Raw genomic sequence first — 17617 nt, 5'->3', positions numbered from 1 at the left:
GGGTTTATGAGGATTCCCAACCTTTAAGTTTGGCACGTGGCCTTATGGGTTTATGAGGATTCCCAACCTTTAAGTTTGGCGCTTAGCCGTATGGGTTTATGAGGATTCCCAGCCCTTAAATTTGGCGCGCGGCCTTATGGGTTTATGAGGATTCCCAACCTTTAAGTTTGGCGCGTGGCCTTATGGGTTTGAGGATTCCCAACCTTTAAGTTTGGCGCGTGGCCTTATGGGTTTATGAGGATTCCCAACCTTTAAGTTTGGCGCGCGGCCTTATGGGTTTATGAGGATTCCCAACCTTTAAGTTTGGCGCGCGGCCTTATGGGTTTATGAGGATTCCCAACCTTTAAGTTTGGCGCGTGGCCTTATGGGTTTGAGGATTCCCAACCTTTAAGTTTGGCGCGTAGCCGGGAGCGCGCATGCATGGCGGAGTTGAGCGCGCATGCATGGCGGAGTTGAGCGCGCATGCATGGCGGAGTGTAATCGCCGGGAGCGCGCATGCAACCCGCTGTGGCGGAGAGTAATCGCCGGGAGCGCGCATGCGACCCGCTGTGGCGGAGAGTAATCGCCGGGAGCGCGCATGCAGAATCTGAAGCTGACCCCCAAGGCTTTGATTGCGCCTCGCGGGAACGGCTCGCGGAAGCTTAGCTTTGTGGAAGCTGAAATTGACCCTCAAGGCTTTGATAACGCCTTGCGGGGAGCTTTGCTTGCTGAAGCTGTTTATGAAGATGCTCCAAAGATATATTCATAGATTTAGAGATTTTGAATATCCACATCAGGTAGGTTTTATGTAAAAACCAACAGATCTGAGAGGATTTATAGGTCTATGAATATGAAAACGTGACTATTGCTCAAACGAACCCAGATCTGAAAAAACCATAACTAGATCTGGTATATTTCACTTAGAAAAGCACAAATCTAAAGGTTTTCCCCAAAGTTTGGTGGTATTTCTCCTTGTATATTTCTAGATCCGGAAATATTTTTAGATCTGTGGATTTTTGGACTTCCATAGAACAAATCTGAAAGAAGAAATCATAGATCTAGAGTATTTGATGAACAGATCGGAGGACCGAGTAGAAAATCGAAGGGTGGCTCGTTGCCATCCCACGGATGGCGCCAATGTCGAAGCATGAAATGAATCTGACCTGATCCATGACGATGTTCCCACGGATTTTCGAGATGAACGAACCACGACTTGATCTTCTTCTCCGATTGCTTGAGACCTGCAATGGCTCTTCGGGGGTGTGGAGGTGACTGCTAAGAAATCTCGAGGATCTCTTGTTTACAGACACAAAAATAGTATGATGGTGGCTCTTATTGAGAGCAACAACCCCCCACCATTAATAAGGAGGTAGAGACCTCCTTATATAGGGAGCCTCATGGCCACCATCATGGTACCCTAATGGGCCTAGCCTAGTTAGGGTTACCTTCACAAAACCCCATCAGCCCAATAATATTGTATTAGTCCATATAATAAAATAAGCCAGATATAATAAATTAAGGTCGTAAGCGGGGTTTAGTACCATACCCCTACAGAAGATATAATGTGTATATATATTATATGCGCGCTCTTCATGATTTATATATGAGAATATCTGAATATGAGATCTACTTAGATAAGTCAATAGAGTTTGGCTCATTCTGGGACGAAGACGAAGTTTCCTTCTAACTTAATAGAGAAAATCGTGTCCTGAGGGCTGAGCATGCCACAGATTTAGTCATCATCATATTCCTAAAAAAATTTAAAATCATGAAATACAACTCGTATATATATTTCATCTCACAAAAAGGTTTTTACTTGATATGACACCACAAGCATAATAAAGGTGAGTCCAGCAGACTAGGCCCATGGTGGTAACGAGTGTCGTAACTGGTGGGCTCAACTCTCTTTATGTTTCTGTATTAAACAAACCGAAGCATTTTCTGTAAATATTTAAATATATATATATATATATATATATATATATATATATATATATATATATATATATATATATATATAACATGGGAAATTTGACATTAATTGTACTGTTTTTAAGCATATTTTTAAGATTAACAACCAGTTTCATTGCTTTTCACTTCAATACTGTTATACTAAACTTTCCGTTTCAAAAATAGCTAGATCTCGTGTCGCAAGACAGAATTGCAATCCGTCACGTTTGTGTACGAATCCTTACAAATTGAAAAACAAAGGTGCGGTGGCTATGTCTCCCGAATACATAATCGATATTCCAACAGATGAATAAGTGAATGAGCTAGCTAGGACATAATCTGGCGGAAACCACGATCCCAAAAAACTCATGACAACCTTCGATTAGATCTTATGAAGCATGTCATTCACACGCATGTTACGCATTTTAGACCCGTAGTTGCTATTTAATTCTTATTATAATTAAAATTTTTATATTAATGAAATGTTTTTTAATCAAATGCGTAAAACAGTACCAAAAGTAACAATAAAGAAGTCGAGAAGGAGTTGAAATACAAGTAGACACGATTTTTGGTGCCTATCCATATGTTTTGAAATACCTACATATATATTCGTAAAGTTTGCATATGCATGCATTCAAAATGAAAAGAGAACATGGTGTAAGACTTTAATAATAGCGGAAATGAATGATCAACTCAATAAAGTCCATTGGCAGCTGGACGAGTTACGTTTTTTTGAACGGGGCTAGATTATAAGTTACGTCGAAATTGGTTTGACAATCTGCCTAAAAGTGTGAAAGCAAGAACAAAATAAGATGCATAAACAAAATCTTATAATCCTACTCATTTGGTCAAAGCATATATATTCTACCCACATGACTTCATTCATATTCTGAATATATATGCACTGAATCTAAAACTGATCTAGTCGAAAAATCCCATCATATAACTATGGCATAATTGGCATGTTAATAGCTACTTAGGCAAACCATTTTTTTATTTGATCCTCCACACGTTAGATATTAAATGGGTTATGGATTATGAATATATTGGAGGTACTTAAGTTAACCCTCTAGTTTTAAGTTTTGACAACGTTATATGTATAGAAACGTATATACCAATCATCTTGATTAAGAGAAAAAAATACATTATTCAAGAAATTGCAAGTTCTGACTTAATATATTTTCTAATAAAAGACTCAAATCCATAAAATAAACAAAAAATGATCAGCTCAGCAGATTAAACAGGTCAACCCAGACACGCTCCGTTTATCAAATAATTTGAACATACCAACCTGGACACGCTCGTGTTTCAAACTTGTTAGGGTTGAAATCTGCTCGGGTCACTTACGACCTGGTTATTGCCGAACCAGTTTGTTGTGCACCGCTGATTTATGTTCATTTGAAATACAGTTTTCTAATCATTTTAGAAATTTTTTATAAATAACAGATCTATGATTAGCTTTATTCGATCAATAAAAACCATGAACGAGTTGTGGATAGTTACTTTAAAGGCAATTCTGTGAGAAGGAAATCATGGCACTACGGTGATCACAAGAAATTCAGTTAAAACTTATTCGTTGGCAACAATGTCACCACGGAAGAAGCAAAGAGGGTATGTGTCCGCACCCCACTCGGTATCCTTCACAGACGGCTCCACAGTCCGAGCCATCCTCCTTAGAGGATCGTTCGGACCAAGGTTCGCCTGTGGGTTCTACTGCAATGGAACCTGCGACTCTTATCTCTTTGCAGTTTTTATTGTCCAAACCAATAGTGGGTCAGGTATTGTCCAACCCGCTATTGGGTTCCCTCAAGTTGTCTGGTCAGCCAACCGGGACCACCCAGTTAAACTTGGGGCAAAACTTAATCTTAATGAAGTTGGAGACTTGGTGCTCCGAGATGCGGATGGTATCCTCGTTTGGTCTACCAACACTGCGGGAAAACATGTTGCTGGCATGCAGATAACTGACACCGGAAACCTAGTATTGTTTGATTCTAGTAACACCATCGTTTGGCAATCGTTTGATCACCCGACAGACAGTTTAGTACCTGGACAAAAATTGTTTGAAGGACAAAAACTGATTGCTAGTGTTTCTTCAACGAATTGGAGGAAAGGTTTGTATTCGGTTGAGGTTACGAATAAAGGTTTGTTTGGTTACATCGAATCGAAGCCACATCGAGTTTATTACAAGTATTTAGTTAATGGTTCTGATGGAAGTAAAGAAAGAAGTTATGTTAGGTTGTTTAATGGAAGTTTGGCTTTGTTCATTCATTCTGCCGAGCCAAGTCGTCCTGACGGTTCGATTCCCTTGCCGCTAGCATCATCGGCTCAGTACATGAAACTAATGCCCGATGGGCATTTGAGAGTGTTGGAATGGCAGTCCGGGTGGCGGGTGGTGGCTGATTTATTCGAAGTTCGTGGCCGGAGACTCTAATGGATGTTATATATGACATGAAGACATCATTGTTGCATTTTGTATAATAAATGAATAAGTGATAATTTATTATACGTTTTAGTTTGTTGTATACTTATGTTACTAATGAATTAATTAAATAAAAGCAGAAAATTGTTGAGATCCATTGGATGGTTTGTCTAATGTCGAGTGAATGGCAACCAAGGAGCTATCCTCGACGAGCAATTTCTGTTGGGCCTTTGTCGCTAAAGTCATTATCAACAAGTATTCGTCGATGGAAGTCTCTCTGCAATAAAAGGGGGTTGCGGCGCAGTTATTTCCCTTGTAATCGTTTTGAGTTTAATGAGAAATCGACATATTACTGAAGGAATTTCTCAAGGGAAGCATGTCTTCTCCGGTTGTCGACAAGAACTCTGATGCGGTACAATCAGTGACTGATTACTGAGGGGATGTTTTAGAAGTTACGAAATTCCAAATTTTCTGGAGAATCTTTAAAGCAAAAATAAAACATAAAATGAAAGTTAAAATAAAACTCAATAACAAAATTGTACTTCGAACCAAGCAACCCGAAATATCATGTTAGAGTTTTAAGAACCACCTTATAACGAATGAGAGCGATCCATCCGAACATCCAAGAATCAAGGGCATATCATCTAGTTGGTCTGGAGTAGTGCGGACACAAATAAAAACAACTTAATAAATTAACGAGCCAAGTTTAATCCATTCGAGAAGGACCAATCACCCGCGAAGATACACTCGTTGGCATAGAACACATGAGAAATCACCAGACTATCTAACTACTTAAACTTAATTTGGTTTTAGTTAATACCATGTAATAACCTCTGAGGCCGACTCACGTGCCAGAGTTAACGCCCAATAATAAGACCATCCTTTATGGTGAGGGGCTTCGAAGCCCCTCCTTAGTGCCACGTCAGCGTCACGTGGGCACTCGGGGCTTCAAAGCCCCACCCCAAAGATGTCCCTCTATGGCGCGGGGGCTTCGAAGCCCCTTTAATTTTTTATTTTTTTTATATAAAAATTAAAAAACCAACAACTTTATTAAACTTAAAATATAATAAAAATCAAACTTAACTAAACTAAAAAATATAAAAAAACATACAAATAGAAAAAAAATAGAACTTCTAATATTCGGCGTCCGAGTCTTCGTTTGCGTATTTTGCCATTATCCTTGCTTTTTTTTTCCTCCAAAAACGCCCGCATGGCCGGATCTAGATGCGAGAGATCCTTTGCGAGGAGCTTGAAGTCCTTTTCTCGTTGACGCTCCGATTTAGCCTTCTTTCTTTCTTCCTTCATGCATGGCTTTGTATTCCGCATGCATCGCTTTTCTTTCTTCGTGTATTATCTTGAGTTCCTCTTTCGAGTCTTTTTTGTCCTCGCGAAACTCTTTAAGTGCAAGCTCCAAGTTGTCAAACCGAGCGCTCACGTCAGAACTCATCGAGGATGTCGTTCTAGACGAGGATTTCCCACCTATAGCCACCGCCTTGGCCTTTTCTCTTCCTACCGGACGTGCAACTCATCTGGTTCATCAAAAAGAAAATCGGGATCAATCTCGTTTAAGTTAAATTGAGAACGAGCATCCTACCCGGCTTGGGACGGCGATTGATTGGCCGAAGTAGACGTTGTTTTTGACCGTTTAGACAGTCGCGGTGAAGATGTCGGGATCGGATGCCACTTTGGCGAGCTCGTACATTTCTTCCAAATTTCAAACATCTCCATGCCGAAGTGGTGACCATGAAGGCCCTTGTATTGTTCAACATAGCCTTAAGAAAGTCGGCGTCATTCGTGCCGCTTCCTTTGTTGTTCTTAAGGCGAGTGTGAATTGTGGAGAATTGGTACATTTTTAAAACCATTGTCTTCCATTTGTTTGAGCCGGATCCCACGGGTTTGGGTTGGTGTTCGGGTTTTGGTTAATTCGGGTTTGAACTCGAGCTCGTGTTCGGGTTTGAGCTCGAGCTTGTGAAATTTGAGAAAGGATCCATGGTATGGAGTTGAGAGATTTTTTTTAGTAAAATTTGATTGAAATTTGGTATTTGTTTGAGTAAAAAATGATAAAATAGGTTAGTATTTATAAATAAAATAATTAGTTTTTTTAAATAGGCGTTAATATGAACGTTGGAGGGGGGGGGCACCAACATTCAAAACCGCGCCGGCCGTTGAAACGAACTCACCTTCTTCGCCCTTGGTTCGTCCGCGCCCCACGCCGGTGTTCGGCGCCCACGGCGCCCAAAAAATCCCCCAAAGGGCGCCCCATAGCGATGAGTCTAATAAGGATTGGTGCTAGGTGATTCCCTTGCCTAACCCCCCTTTTAACTTTAAGCTCCTTTGTAGGTGTCCCTTTGTATATGAGAAACCAACTCTAGACAACATGGTATCTGTTTATGCCATATAAACCAGAAATCCCATTCGCATCATTATCGAATCTAAAAACATCCGGTTTAAATCTTCAAAAGCCTTCTAGAAATCTACTTTGAATATCATAGTACTTCTGTCGACAAACTTCAAGTAACTAGGAAACAAGCTCATTAACAATGAGCGGACCACCTACAATATATGTTAAAAACGAGCAATGTTGAATAGGGAGGTACGGTCCGATCTCGAGGGGTGGAAGGAGGAGATCATAAAAGTCCAAGGGGTATTTATGCTTACTTGGAGAATAAGTTTAAGTTTATTTGTTTTATTAGTTTTTGGATAAAGTTGTTTTTGTTTAAAAGTCAAATTCAACAGTTGTGTTGGTTTAGAATTGTATTTGTATGGGTCTATATAAACTCTCTAGTTCTTTTTGTTTTCTATGTATCTTGGTTTTCGTGAGTCTAAGTAATAATACCAGAAAAGCTCTCCTTGAGCACAAATCGTGAGTTGGTATTTTATTTGGGTGTGTTCAATTGTAGTTCTTGATTTCCACTTGTAAATCGTAACAAGTGGTATCAGAGCCGACCACCGATTCGTATCTGATTCTTTGATCGAAGTCCAGCCAGTGTGATTCGTTCTACGATTTATTGCTTGTTTAAGCGATTGATTTGGTTGTAGGTTAAAGAATCGTTCGGTGAAGAAAAGCATAAGCAAAACCCGTTAGTCATGGCAGAGTTTCAAGGGCTCGGTGCGGTGAAGAAGTTGAATAACTCAAACAATAATACATGGTCTACCTGTATGAGTTCGTTTCTACAGGGTTCGGATCTATGGGAGGTTGTCAACGGTGCAAGCACGGAGGAACCAAGAATTGATACTAACGGGGCGATACACAAGTGGAGAGTTAAAGTCGGACGAGCGATGTTCATCCTTAAGACGACAGTGGAGGATGAACTGTTAGATCATATCCGAGATCTTGCAACACCAAAGTTAGCCTGGGACGCGTTGGCTGCCTTGTTCTCTAAGAGAAACGATGCCAAACTTCAATTGTTGGAAAACGAACTCTTATCTGTAAGTAAGAAAGATCAATCAATCCCACAGTATTTTCAGAGGGTGAAGTCGTTGTGTACGGAGTGTAACATCCCCAAAATTTCGATCCAAATTTGACAACTTAGGAAAGTTGAGGGATCAAAAATAATCTCAAGATATATAATGAGAAAATATTAAATAAGGAAATATAAGGAAATATAAGTAAATTAAGGAAAATAAAAATATTTCCTAAGTTAAGTTTACTTACATGAAAGAAATTCCATTCCACATTGGAAAATGTAAGAAAGTGGAAGCATTCCACTAAAATATAAATAAGGAAATGGAATCCATCTCACATGGAAAGTGGTAAAGAAATGGAATCTCTATAAGATATAGAATTTCCATAGTTATATTCTTTTATAAATATCATGCACCAAGTGGTCCTAGCGGAGGGTGCGAAGCACCCGACGACCACGCGCATGGGTTCGGGCGAGGCCGATGGCGAAGGGCATTTTTGGATAACGAGAACTAGACCAGAAGTGACAAACTACAAAAGATGAGGGACTGAAAATGAAAAATAGTATACATGGACCCATCGCGATACGCGATGAGTCCAAGGAAACGGCCATCGCGTAGCGCGATGGGCCGTGATGACGCATCACACACGTGTCACACTCTGGTGACATGTGGCAGACGTGTCAGGCCACGTGGCGACACGTGGCGTGATCTCAGAAAGGTGGGCATCGCGATACGCGACGCCGTTAAAAGACGAGCCCATCGCGTATCGCGATGGGACACAAAATCAGCTATAAATATGAGGGGCATCGGATCATTTCACACACACACTCCCATACTCTCTCTCTAAGTACTTTCTCTCTTTACCTCGGTTTGCGTGTCGAACACCGTTTTGCGTGCCACCGACCCGACAATCATTACACCGTAATCCGTACCAAATACCCGGTGTTTTCCTCGAAGTGTGTGCCAACCAAAGTAACCCGACATTCCGTCTCAAAGTACGTGCACGACCCGGCGACACCTGAACGTTGCCTCGATTTGTGTGCCAATCAAGAACGTCTCGATAAACGTGCATAGAGTTGTAGTGCTGCCCGTATAAACTTAGGAATATCTAACTCCGAATACCCATGCGAGGTAAGGAGTTCTGCCTAAGTTATTATTTTATTATAAATGGCTTAGACCATAGTCGGGGGTATAGCCCGAACCTTAATTACGATTAAGAATTATATAACTTTTCATAAACAAAGGTTATAGTCAAAATAGTATTTCTTTATGACTAAGAAATATAATACAAGAGGTTATAGTTATGAAATTAATGTTTTTCTTGAAGAAGAAACTCAGTATAGATGTTTCTTCATGAAGAAGAAATGAACATATAATTGGTAAACGAAGAAAGGGACTAAAGGTCCAAATGTTTTATATAAACAAATGATTTTATCAAGGTTGAAGTTATACCAAAATAGACTAAAGGTCTAAAGCTAGATCGATGATCTAGTTATTTATACAAATGTTATTCTCGTACTATAGGTCCGAGATAACAAAACAAGAAGAAGAGAACAGAAAACAGGAATCAGTATCAGAAACTGATTATAAACAGAACAGGTGAATACGCCCCAAACCTTTTATAATGAGTCAGAATGTTTGCATAGGATTTTAGAATCCTTAAAAACTTTATGTACAATAATAAGAAACGGACACTCTGATTAAGAGTATACATGTGTCTGGATCCAAACATACATGGTGACTCGGCATTTCCCCGAGGCCATGCATATCATCAACATGCCTCTGAAGGTCTACGGGACTGTTCAGAGAAATGATATTGTGTATATAATTAATTGTACATGGTACTTAGGGTAATTTGGAGCCCTGCTTGCGGTGCGCACATATGATGTATATATGTGTGAACCCTCGGGTGGGCAAAAGTGAAATTGCACTAATTTTGACGTTATTTTACTAATCTCTTGAAAATAACGTTAAAAGTGACGGACGGTTAATCAGGCATCATGTAGTGGCGTTGATAGCTGAAAGATAAGGGTACATACACCGATCAGCCGGTGTCCCGATGATTGAGTGCTATGTGCCTTATGTCTAGGGCTTGATGCAAAACTACTATCGAGCCGGGGTCTCACCGGAAGCAGCCTCTCTATCCCTATGGGGTAGAGGTAAGGCTGCCTACATCTTACCCTCCTCAGACCCTACCATAGCTTTGCTATTGGTGGGATATACTGAGTACGATGATGATGATGATGACTTAGGGTAATTTGATCCCAATGTAGTTGGGTGCCTAATGAGTAGTCACAAAGGTATTATTGTTGGTTTCACAAAAGTATTATTGTTGGTTTCACAAAGGTATTGAAAAGATATTTTAGAGTCAGCGTTATTCACCAGCTTTGTGCTGAAGTATTTTCCCACCCATGTTACAGGGAAACAAGAAAAGTTAGAACAGACAAGCAAGAAGGAATAGAAGATTGGAGTTATAGTCATTAGATGCTATCTGGTGGCTCAGATATTTTATTGCAAAATATTATAAAGAGTTATGTTTTCTAAAGAAACGTATTGTAAACATTGAACGGGTATTTAAACCCGACTTTTTAATAAGTTTTCAAAGTAATAATATTTTATTAAAGACTTCCGCTAAAATAAAACCCGCAACTCTGATTTATTTACAAAACATGTACCAAATTGTGGTCACACGCCTAGGCCCTAAAGTGGGGTGTGACAGGGAGATTGAAGAATTAGACCGCGAGGCTCGTATTGGTGACGCAAGAATGAAGCAGATTATTGTTCACGGTTTGAAACCTGAATTTCGAAGCTATGTCGCCGCCATCCAAGGTTGGCCTGCTCAACCATCCCTGGTTGAGTTCGAGATTTTGTTAGCTGCACAAGAATCACTAGCTACGCATATGGCTGGGTTATCAGTTCCTGATCAAGTGAAGAAGGAGGACTTGGCCTTGTACGTTAACCGTGGAAAGGGGAAATTTAGAACAAACAAAAGTTATAAAGATCAAACCGATCGAAAGAAAAAACAGTGGCAGCACAAACCTGAAGGTAAGGGTTCGGAAACAAGTGACAGAAAGAATCAAAACAAAAAATTTCCATACCCGTGCTATAACTGTGGCGTGCGAGGTCATATGTCTAAGAATTGTCCTTCTAAGAAACCCGAAGAAGGGAATGCAGCAACAACCGAGCGTGAAGAACCATGGGATGTCGAGGCGAATGTGGCACAAGTTCAAGAGGTACCGGTTCTAACAGTTACAACCGAGCCTAAGTCAAACCGTTTGGAAGAATGGATTATTGATTCGGGATGCTCGAATCATCTAACCGGAGAGAAAGAAAAGTTAAGTAAGTGCAAGAAGTATATCGGAGATAACGTGGTGGTTATTGCGGATAACTCTAGGCATCAAATTGCTAATATAGAGAGGTTCACTTTCCAGCCGATGGTAATCAAAAGGAGTTCGTGATGCAAGATGTTTTCCACGTTCCGGGAATGAAGAAGAATCTATTCTCCGTACCACAAATAACCTCGACTGGTAAGTACGTTCTGTTCGGACCAGATAACGTGTTGATTTTTGATAAATTTGAAACTCCTTCCATTCATATATTGCAAGGAAAACGAACTGACACTGTTTACGTTTTATCCGCTGAATCCGCGTATGTTGACAAAACGAGTGGATGTCAAACTGCGGATTTATGGCACGCCAGGTTAAGCCACGTTGGGTTCGACAAACTAGAATTAATGATGAAAAACGAGTTGGTCGAAGGCTTTCCGAAGTTTGAAGTAAAGAAAGAATCGGTGTGTGCCGGGTGTTAGTTTGGAAAGCCCACGAGCAACCATATGAAAGCTCAAATTATAAAGCTAAGGAACCGTTAGAATTAATTCACTCGGACGTGTTCGGTCCGGTGAAACAGCCCTCTGTAAAAGGTCTCAAGTTCATGGTTACATTCATAGATGACTTCTCTAGATATATGTGTGGGTGGATTTTATGAAGGAAAAATCTGAAGTATACGAGAAGTTTAAGTTATTCAAGGAAGAGGTCGAGAGACTAACGAAGTGCACGGTTCAACGATCGCGATCGGATAACGGTGGGGAGTATTTGTCATTTGTTTTTTACAAATACTTAAGAGAAAATAAAATCCGAAGACAACTAACGTGCCCGAACACGCCACGACAGAACGGCGTGTACGAAAGGAAGAACCATTTACGAGACAAGAAGGAGAAGAAGGCAATACGGTGTATCTTCGTTGGGTACGACTCGGAACGAAAAGGTTGGCGGTGTTGTGACCTGGTAACAAATCGGTGCTTCGTTGGGTTGTTTTAGCGGTTGCGGCAGGAAAGAATTGGGGTCTACATCAAATGGATGTAATGAATGCGTTTCTTTACAGGGATCTCGATCACACGATACATATGGAGCAACCAGAGGGGTTTGTAAGCAACGAACATCCCGACTATGTATGCAAGTTACAAAAAGCAATATACGGTTTAAAGCAATCCCCGAGGGCGTGGCTTGGGAAGATGAGCGAGTTCTTGCAACATAATGATTTCGAGATGTCTAAAGCTGATGCGAGTTTATTTGTCAAAGCAAACGAGCCTAAACTGGTTGTAGTTTTGGTGTATGTTGATGATTTAATAATCATCGGAGACGACATAAGCGGGATTGAGCAGCTTAAACGAAATTTGTGTGTCAGATTTCATATGAAAGAAATTGGAAGATTAAGTCATTTTTTGGGTTTAGAATTAAAGTATGAAGAGGGAGCTATAGTTCTACATCAACAGAAGTATTGCATCGACTTGTTAACTCGGTTCGGTATGCTAGATTGTAAACCGATTGATACACCGATGGATGTCACGTCAAAGTTATGCGCCGATAAAGGTAAGGAGTTAGATGATCCTACCATGTACCGGCAAATAGTAGGAAGCTTAATTTACTTAACGTTAACCCGACCCGACATATCGTTCGAAGTCGGAGTGCTTAGTCGATACATGCAACAACCTAGGAAGCCGCATCTTGATGCGATTAGAAGGGTTCTAAGATATGTGAAATCAACTCTTGGTTTTGGGATTACATTTGATCAAGATGTGAAGTTGGAGTTAACGGGTTATTGTGACGCTGACTACGCGGGTGATTTGGATAGAAGACGATCGACTACGGGTTATGTTTTTAAGCTTGGACGAGGAGTGGTGACATGGTGTAGCAAGAGACAGCCAACCGTCTCGTTATCGACAACCGAGGCGGAGTACCGGGCCGCTACAATAGCAGCCCAAGAAGTGATTTGGTTACAATTATTACTTGGTGAACTTAAGCAATCAGTGGATGAGAAGGTAGTGTTGTTTTGTGACAATATGTCATCGATTCATTTAGCCGAGAATCCGATGTTTCATGCAATGTCGAAACATATTGAAGTGCACTATCACTTCATCCGGGAGAAAGTATTAGAAGGCAAGACTGATTTGAAGTATGTTACTATTAATGAGCAAGTAGCTGATGTTTTTACAAAAAGTTTGCCGAGTGTGAAGCTCAAAGAATTTCGTGAAGCAATGAACATGAAGAATATCAACATTGAGAGGGAGTGTTAAAAACGAGCAATGTTGAATAGGGAGGTACGGTCCGATCTCGAGGGGTGGAAGGAGGAGATCATAAAAGTCCAAGGGGGTATTTATGCTTACTTGGAGAATAAGTTTAAGTTTATTTGTTTTATTAGTTTTTGGATAAAGTTGTTTTCGTTTAAAAGTCAAATTCAACAGTTTGTGTTGGTTTAGAATTGTGTTTGTATGGGTCTATAGAAACCCTCTAATTCTTTTTGTTTTCTATGTATCTTGGTTTTCGTGAGTCTAAGTAATAATAACAGAAAAGCTCCTTGAGCACAAATCGTGAGTTGGTATTTTATTTGGGTGTGTTCGATTGTAGTTCTTGATTTCACTTGTAAATCATAACAATATATGCACTTACCTATCACCGAACTCAACATTAATCTGCTTGCCAACAATTTTGAGATAATTTTATACGTGCACCCGATCAAACTAATTGGTCGATAATCGTCTACTTGATTGGGTCCCGGCTTTGGGAATCAATACAAAAGAACTAACTTCTTGGCTATAATGTTCCCGATGATATAGAATTCTTCCATATTACACCAAATATCAAGAGTAAAATCTCCCAATAGTGTTTATCAACTTGAAATGATTTTAAAAGAAGATTTTTCGTACCCACAACACCACACATCCTTAATTTCTTCTGACGAGAGATGTTTCATCAAAAGAGCCGAATCGAGAAAGTTAACCATTCGAAATTAATTTATATAAAAGCAAGTGGCGTAGCTTGGGTTTAGTCACGGGGGTGACCGAAGTCAGGACTCAAAAATTTTCGGGTCGACGATTTGGTTTGTGTCGTGATTCGGGTCGGGTCGGTGATTCGGGTCGGGTCGGATCAAACAATATATCTATATATCTAATTTTTCTTCATTTATTCAAACAATTGTTCTTGTAATAAAAAAAAACAAAATAATTTTTTAACCAACAAAGACCTAAAATATTAATGATGATGCAAGAGGAAGGGTGGGTAGGGATAAACAAGTTTGGTATTCATACCGGTACCGATATCGAAATCGGTACAGATTTGGTACCGTCGGTACCGGATAGATACCAAAGTTTTGAGTTTTGGTACTGGTATATCTCAAATTTTACATTCAATACCGGTATCGAACCGAATATTTTGGTATCGGTAACGGTACCGGTACGGTACCGATCTCATCCCTAAGGGTGAATAAAGAATTGCAAAGACCTAAAATATTTATAAAAACATATCTTTTACTATTCGACTACTATTTTGTAACTTTTGTTTATAGATATTGCGAGGTTTTAGGAAAAAAAAACAAACGATAGGGTATTATATTTAAAAAAAATCAGTAGTGACCGGTAGTATTGTAGAAAAATACATCGGGGGTGACCGCTCTTAATATCTATATAATTTTTCGAGAAAAATCACGAAATTTACCCTATTAACGGAGAAAACGGCAGTGGCCGGGGCCACCCCCATTCCCCACATAGCTTCGCCTTAAAGCCGATCACGAATCTATCGTTTCGTCAAAACTCGGAACCAATCTACTAACGATCCATTGATTCAATAGTCAACATATGACCCGGACATGGTTTTGCACATTCAATATCAAAGAACTTCAAATTAGAAAGAAAACTATTGCCCATAAAAAAAACAAAGAAAAAGACTTTTATAGATATGAAATCCTATAAATACACAGCTTCGTATATATATGCATTAATTCATCTTCAATTCTATCTGTTCTATTCATTACTTATTAGCCATGAAAACGCCATTAATTTCTAGTTTTCTCCTTGCTTTCTTTCTCATCTTTTCTCGCTACTCAATCGCCAAGCGCTTCGACTACCCAACCGCAAAGCTTTCCACCACATGGACCAACAATGAGTCCGCACCCCACTCAATACCCTTCACAGATGGCACAACAATCCGAGCCATCCTCCTTAATTCAAGAACATACGGACCCAGGTTCGCCTGCGGGTTCTATTGCAACGGGAGGTGCGACTCGTACCTCTTCGCAGTCTTCATAGTCCAAACCAACAATGGGGGAAGTATAACACAACCTGCTAGCGGGTTCCCTCAAGTTGTCTGGTCTGCCAACCGAGCCCACCCCGTTAAACTCGGTGCAAAAGTTAGTCTTAATGAAGCTGGAGATTTAGTTCTCCGTGATGCCGATGGTAGCCGAGTTTGGTCTACCAACACTGCTGGAAAACATGTTGCTGGCATGAGCATAACTGATACTGGAAACCTGGTACTGTTTGATTCGGGTAACATGATTGTTTGGCAATCATTTGATCACCCGACGGACAGTTTAGTACCCAGGCAGAAACTGTTTGAAGGACAGAAGCTGATTGCTAGTGTTTCTTCGACGAACTGGAGGAAAGGTTTGTATCAAAAGAGTTTAAGTATTGTAATTTTCGAGCTAATGAAAGTTACAAAGATCGAGCTTATGATCTAAATTCGTTTTTGTGTTTTTCGATCCTGGTCACCAAACTTCAATGGTTTGTTTAAAATCGGGTGAAGGGCAAACTAAGGCTTAGATAAAAATCATATGAGAGAAATAATTTAGTTATTATCAAGCATTACATAATCGTTATACATTACACTCATAAACGGAACTAGGTTGGTCAAAGTAGCATATACATATTAATTACTAGACACTTCAATGAAATAAAAGATCATAACTGAAATAATAATAAAACCAAAAATTTAATAAAAACCAATTGTTTTAATTAATTTCTTCAATCTTATTTCTCATTCCCACCCATATGTCAATTATCTGAGTAACTGGCCCCTTATCATTTTCCTTCATTTCTATAGAACTCGCCCTCAGAGTTATCAGAGTATAGAGATCTAGTTGATGACTTGTTTTGGTTTTCCAACTGAAGAGGTATGTACCCGCCTCAACACCGAGCGAGGCGGGTCAACCCACAAGATATGGACAAGAGGCTTGAAATCAAGACATTATGAAGGCACAAAGCCAAAACCTACGCGCATGGCGCATATCACATATGCTCATGCATCATATGCTCAGGCACCACAGATGCTCAGGCATCACATATGCTCAGGCATCATATGCTCAGGCACCACAGATGCTCACGCATCACATATGCTCACGCATCACATATGCTCACGCATATCACATATGCGCGTGGCGCATCCGCGCGTGGCGCATATCACATGCTCGTGCATATCACATCTGCGCATGAAACATCTGCGCGTGAGAATAAAGAGAAGACCTCGCGCATCCTCAGGATAGGCGCGTATCACACATGCACATAATCAACCTCGCCCTTATCCAAATCAGGATTAGGGCAACCTTGATTGTGCACGTCAGACAACCTTCCAGAAGGTATCTTTTTAAGGAATAAGAATATGCTGATGTTGACAGCTGCCAATGAAAGGTGGACAACTCAGCATAAACCATGTGCTACCACGTGATTATAACCAATGAAAAAGCACCAGGTGTCCCCAAGGACACGTGGCGCAAAGCAATTGGAGGAGGCCAGCAAGGCCCTGATTAGGTCTAAGCCCAATCAGTGGAAACCCTAGCACTATAAATATCACATCACCTCCACAAGGAGGAGAACATCCAATATCATCAGATAACACACTGAAACAGACAATAACAGAGTATTCAGCTATTAAGCAATACACTCCAAATTCCTTACTCTCACATATTATTATCTTCTCCCACAAATACTTATTCTCACACCGGAGGGTTACCCCAAAGAGGACCCCTCTGTCCCTTTCTAAGGGGTAAGTTTACGGTGCTGTTCATTTTGTAGGTGGAAGAACCCAGATCCATCAGATCCAAGAGAAACCATCGGTGAAATAGCATAATCACACCCGAGGAAAATAGATCGTCTACCAGTGAGTCGATCCACGTTTCTTCACCAACTTTATAAACTATTTCATTTCACCTTTGTTTTTCAATATCCTTCGTTATAACACGTATGATTCCATTAACTTTTTGTTACATGGTTCTCTACATAAATTATTCGTTTCTTTGTTTTGTCGAGTCTCTACATATATTATTTAGCAAACTCTGTCTCATAACCTAGCGCATTATCATCGTTATGAGATCCATCATTAGAATTATCATCAAAATTGGAGTTATCATCAAAATTAACATATCCATTATCATGTGGAGTTCGCCTCTTGTCTCCGAATATATACAATGTTGCTCCGATCTGACCTTAGCTTGTGAGCGATCTGAAGGCCAGGGTTAAGCAAATAGATTTCTTCAGTTGAATAATGGTTGCTAATAGGTGTATTTTATGTGTTCAACATTATGCACTAATTTTTAGTTAAA

General features: G+C 40.1%; 2 protein-coding genes across 2 annotated transcripts; both read left to right on the top strand.

Moving 5' to 3' along the window:
* The first annotated feature begins 3514 nt into the window (after positions 1-3514).
* LOC143597080 (EP1-like glycoprotein 4) lies at positions 3515-4383 on the top strand. Its single transcript, XM_077075680.1, has one exon. It carries the CDS (start codon positions 3515-3517, stop codon positions 4358-4360), a length of 846 nt encoding a protein of 281 aa, XP_076931795.1. The 3' UTR covers positions 4361-4383.
* A 10684-nt stretch (positions 4384-15067) lies between these two features.
* On the top strand, positions 15068-15760 carry LOC143597085 (putative receptor protein kinase ZmPK1). Its single transcript, XM_077075683.1, has one exon. The coding sequence runs from the start codon at positions 15068-15070 to the stop codon at positions 15758-15760; it is 693 nt and encodes a 230-aa protein (XP_076931798.1).
* Positions 15761-17617: the final 1857 nt, after the last annotated feature.

The sequence above is a fragment of the Bidens hawaiensis genome, unplaced genomic scaffold (genome assembly GCF_021521415.1).
Source record: "Bidens hawaiensis isolate Kalapana, Puna unplaced genomic scaffold, B.hawaiensis_p1.1 tig00047558_1, whole genome shotgun sequence".
In the NCBI taxonomy this organism is placed as follows: Eukaryota; Viridiplantae; Streptophyta; class Magnoliopsida; order Asterales; family Asteraceae; genus Bidens; species Bidens hawaiensis.
The sequence above is the reverse complement of the archived record's forward strand: the minus strand, read 5'-3'. Positions and strand labels throughout refer to the sequence as shown.

Coding starts and splice junctions, on each gene's coding strand:
- LOC143597085 (XM_077075683.1), top strand. CDS start 15,068: ATGAAAACGCCATTAATTTCTAGTTTTCTCCTTGCTTTCTTTCTCATC.
- LOC143597080 (XM_077075680.1), top strand. CDS start 3,515: ATGTCACCACGGAAGAAGCAAAGAGGGTATGTGTCCGCACCCCACTCG.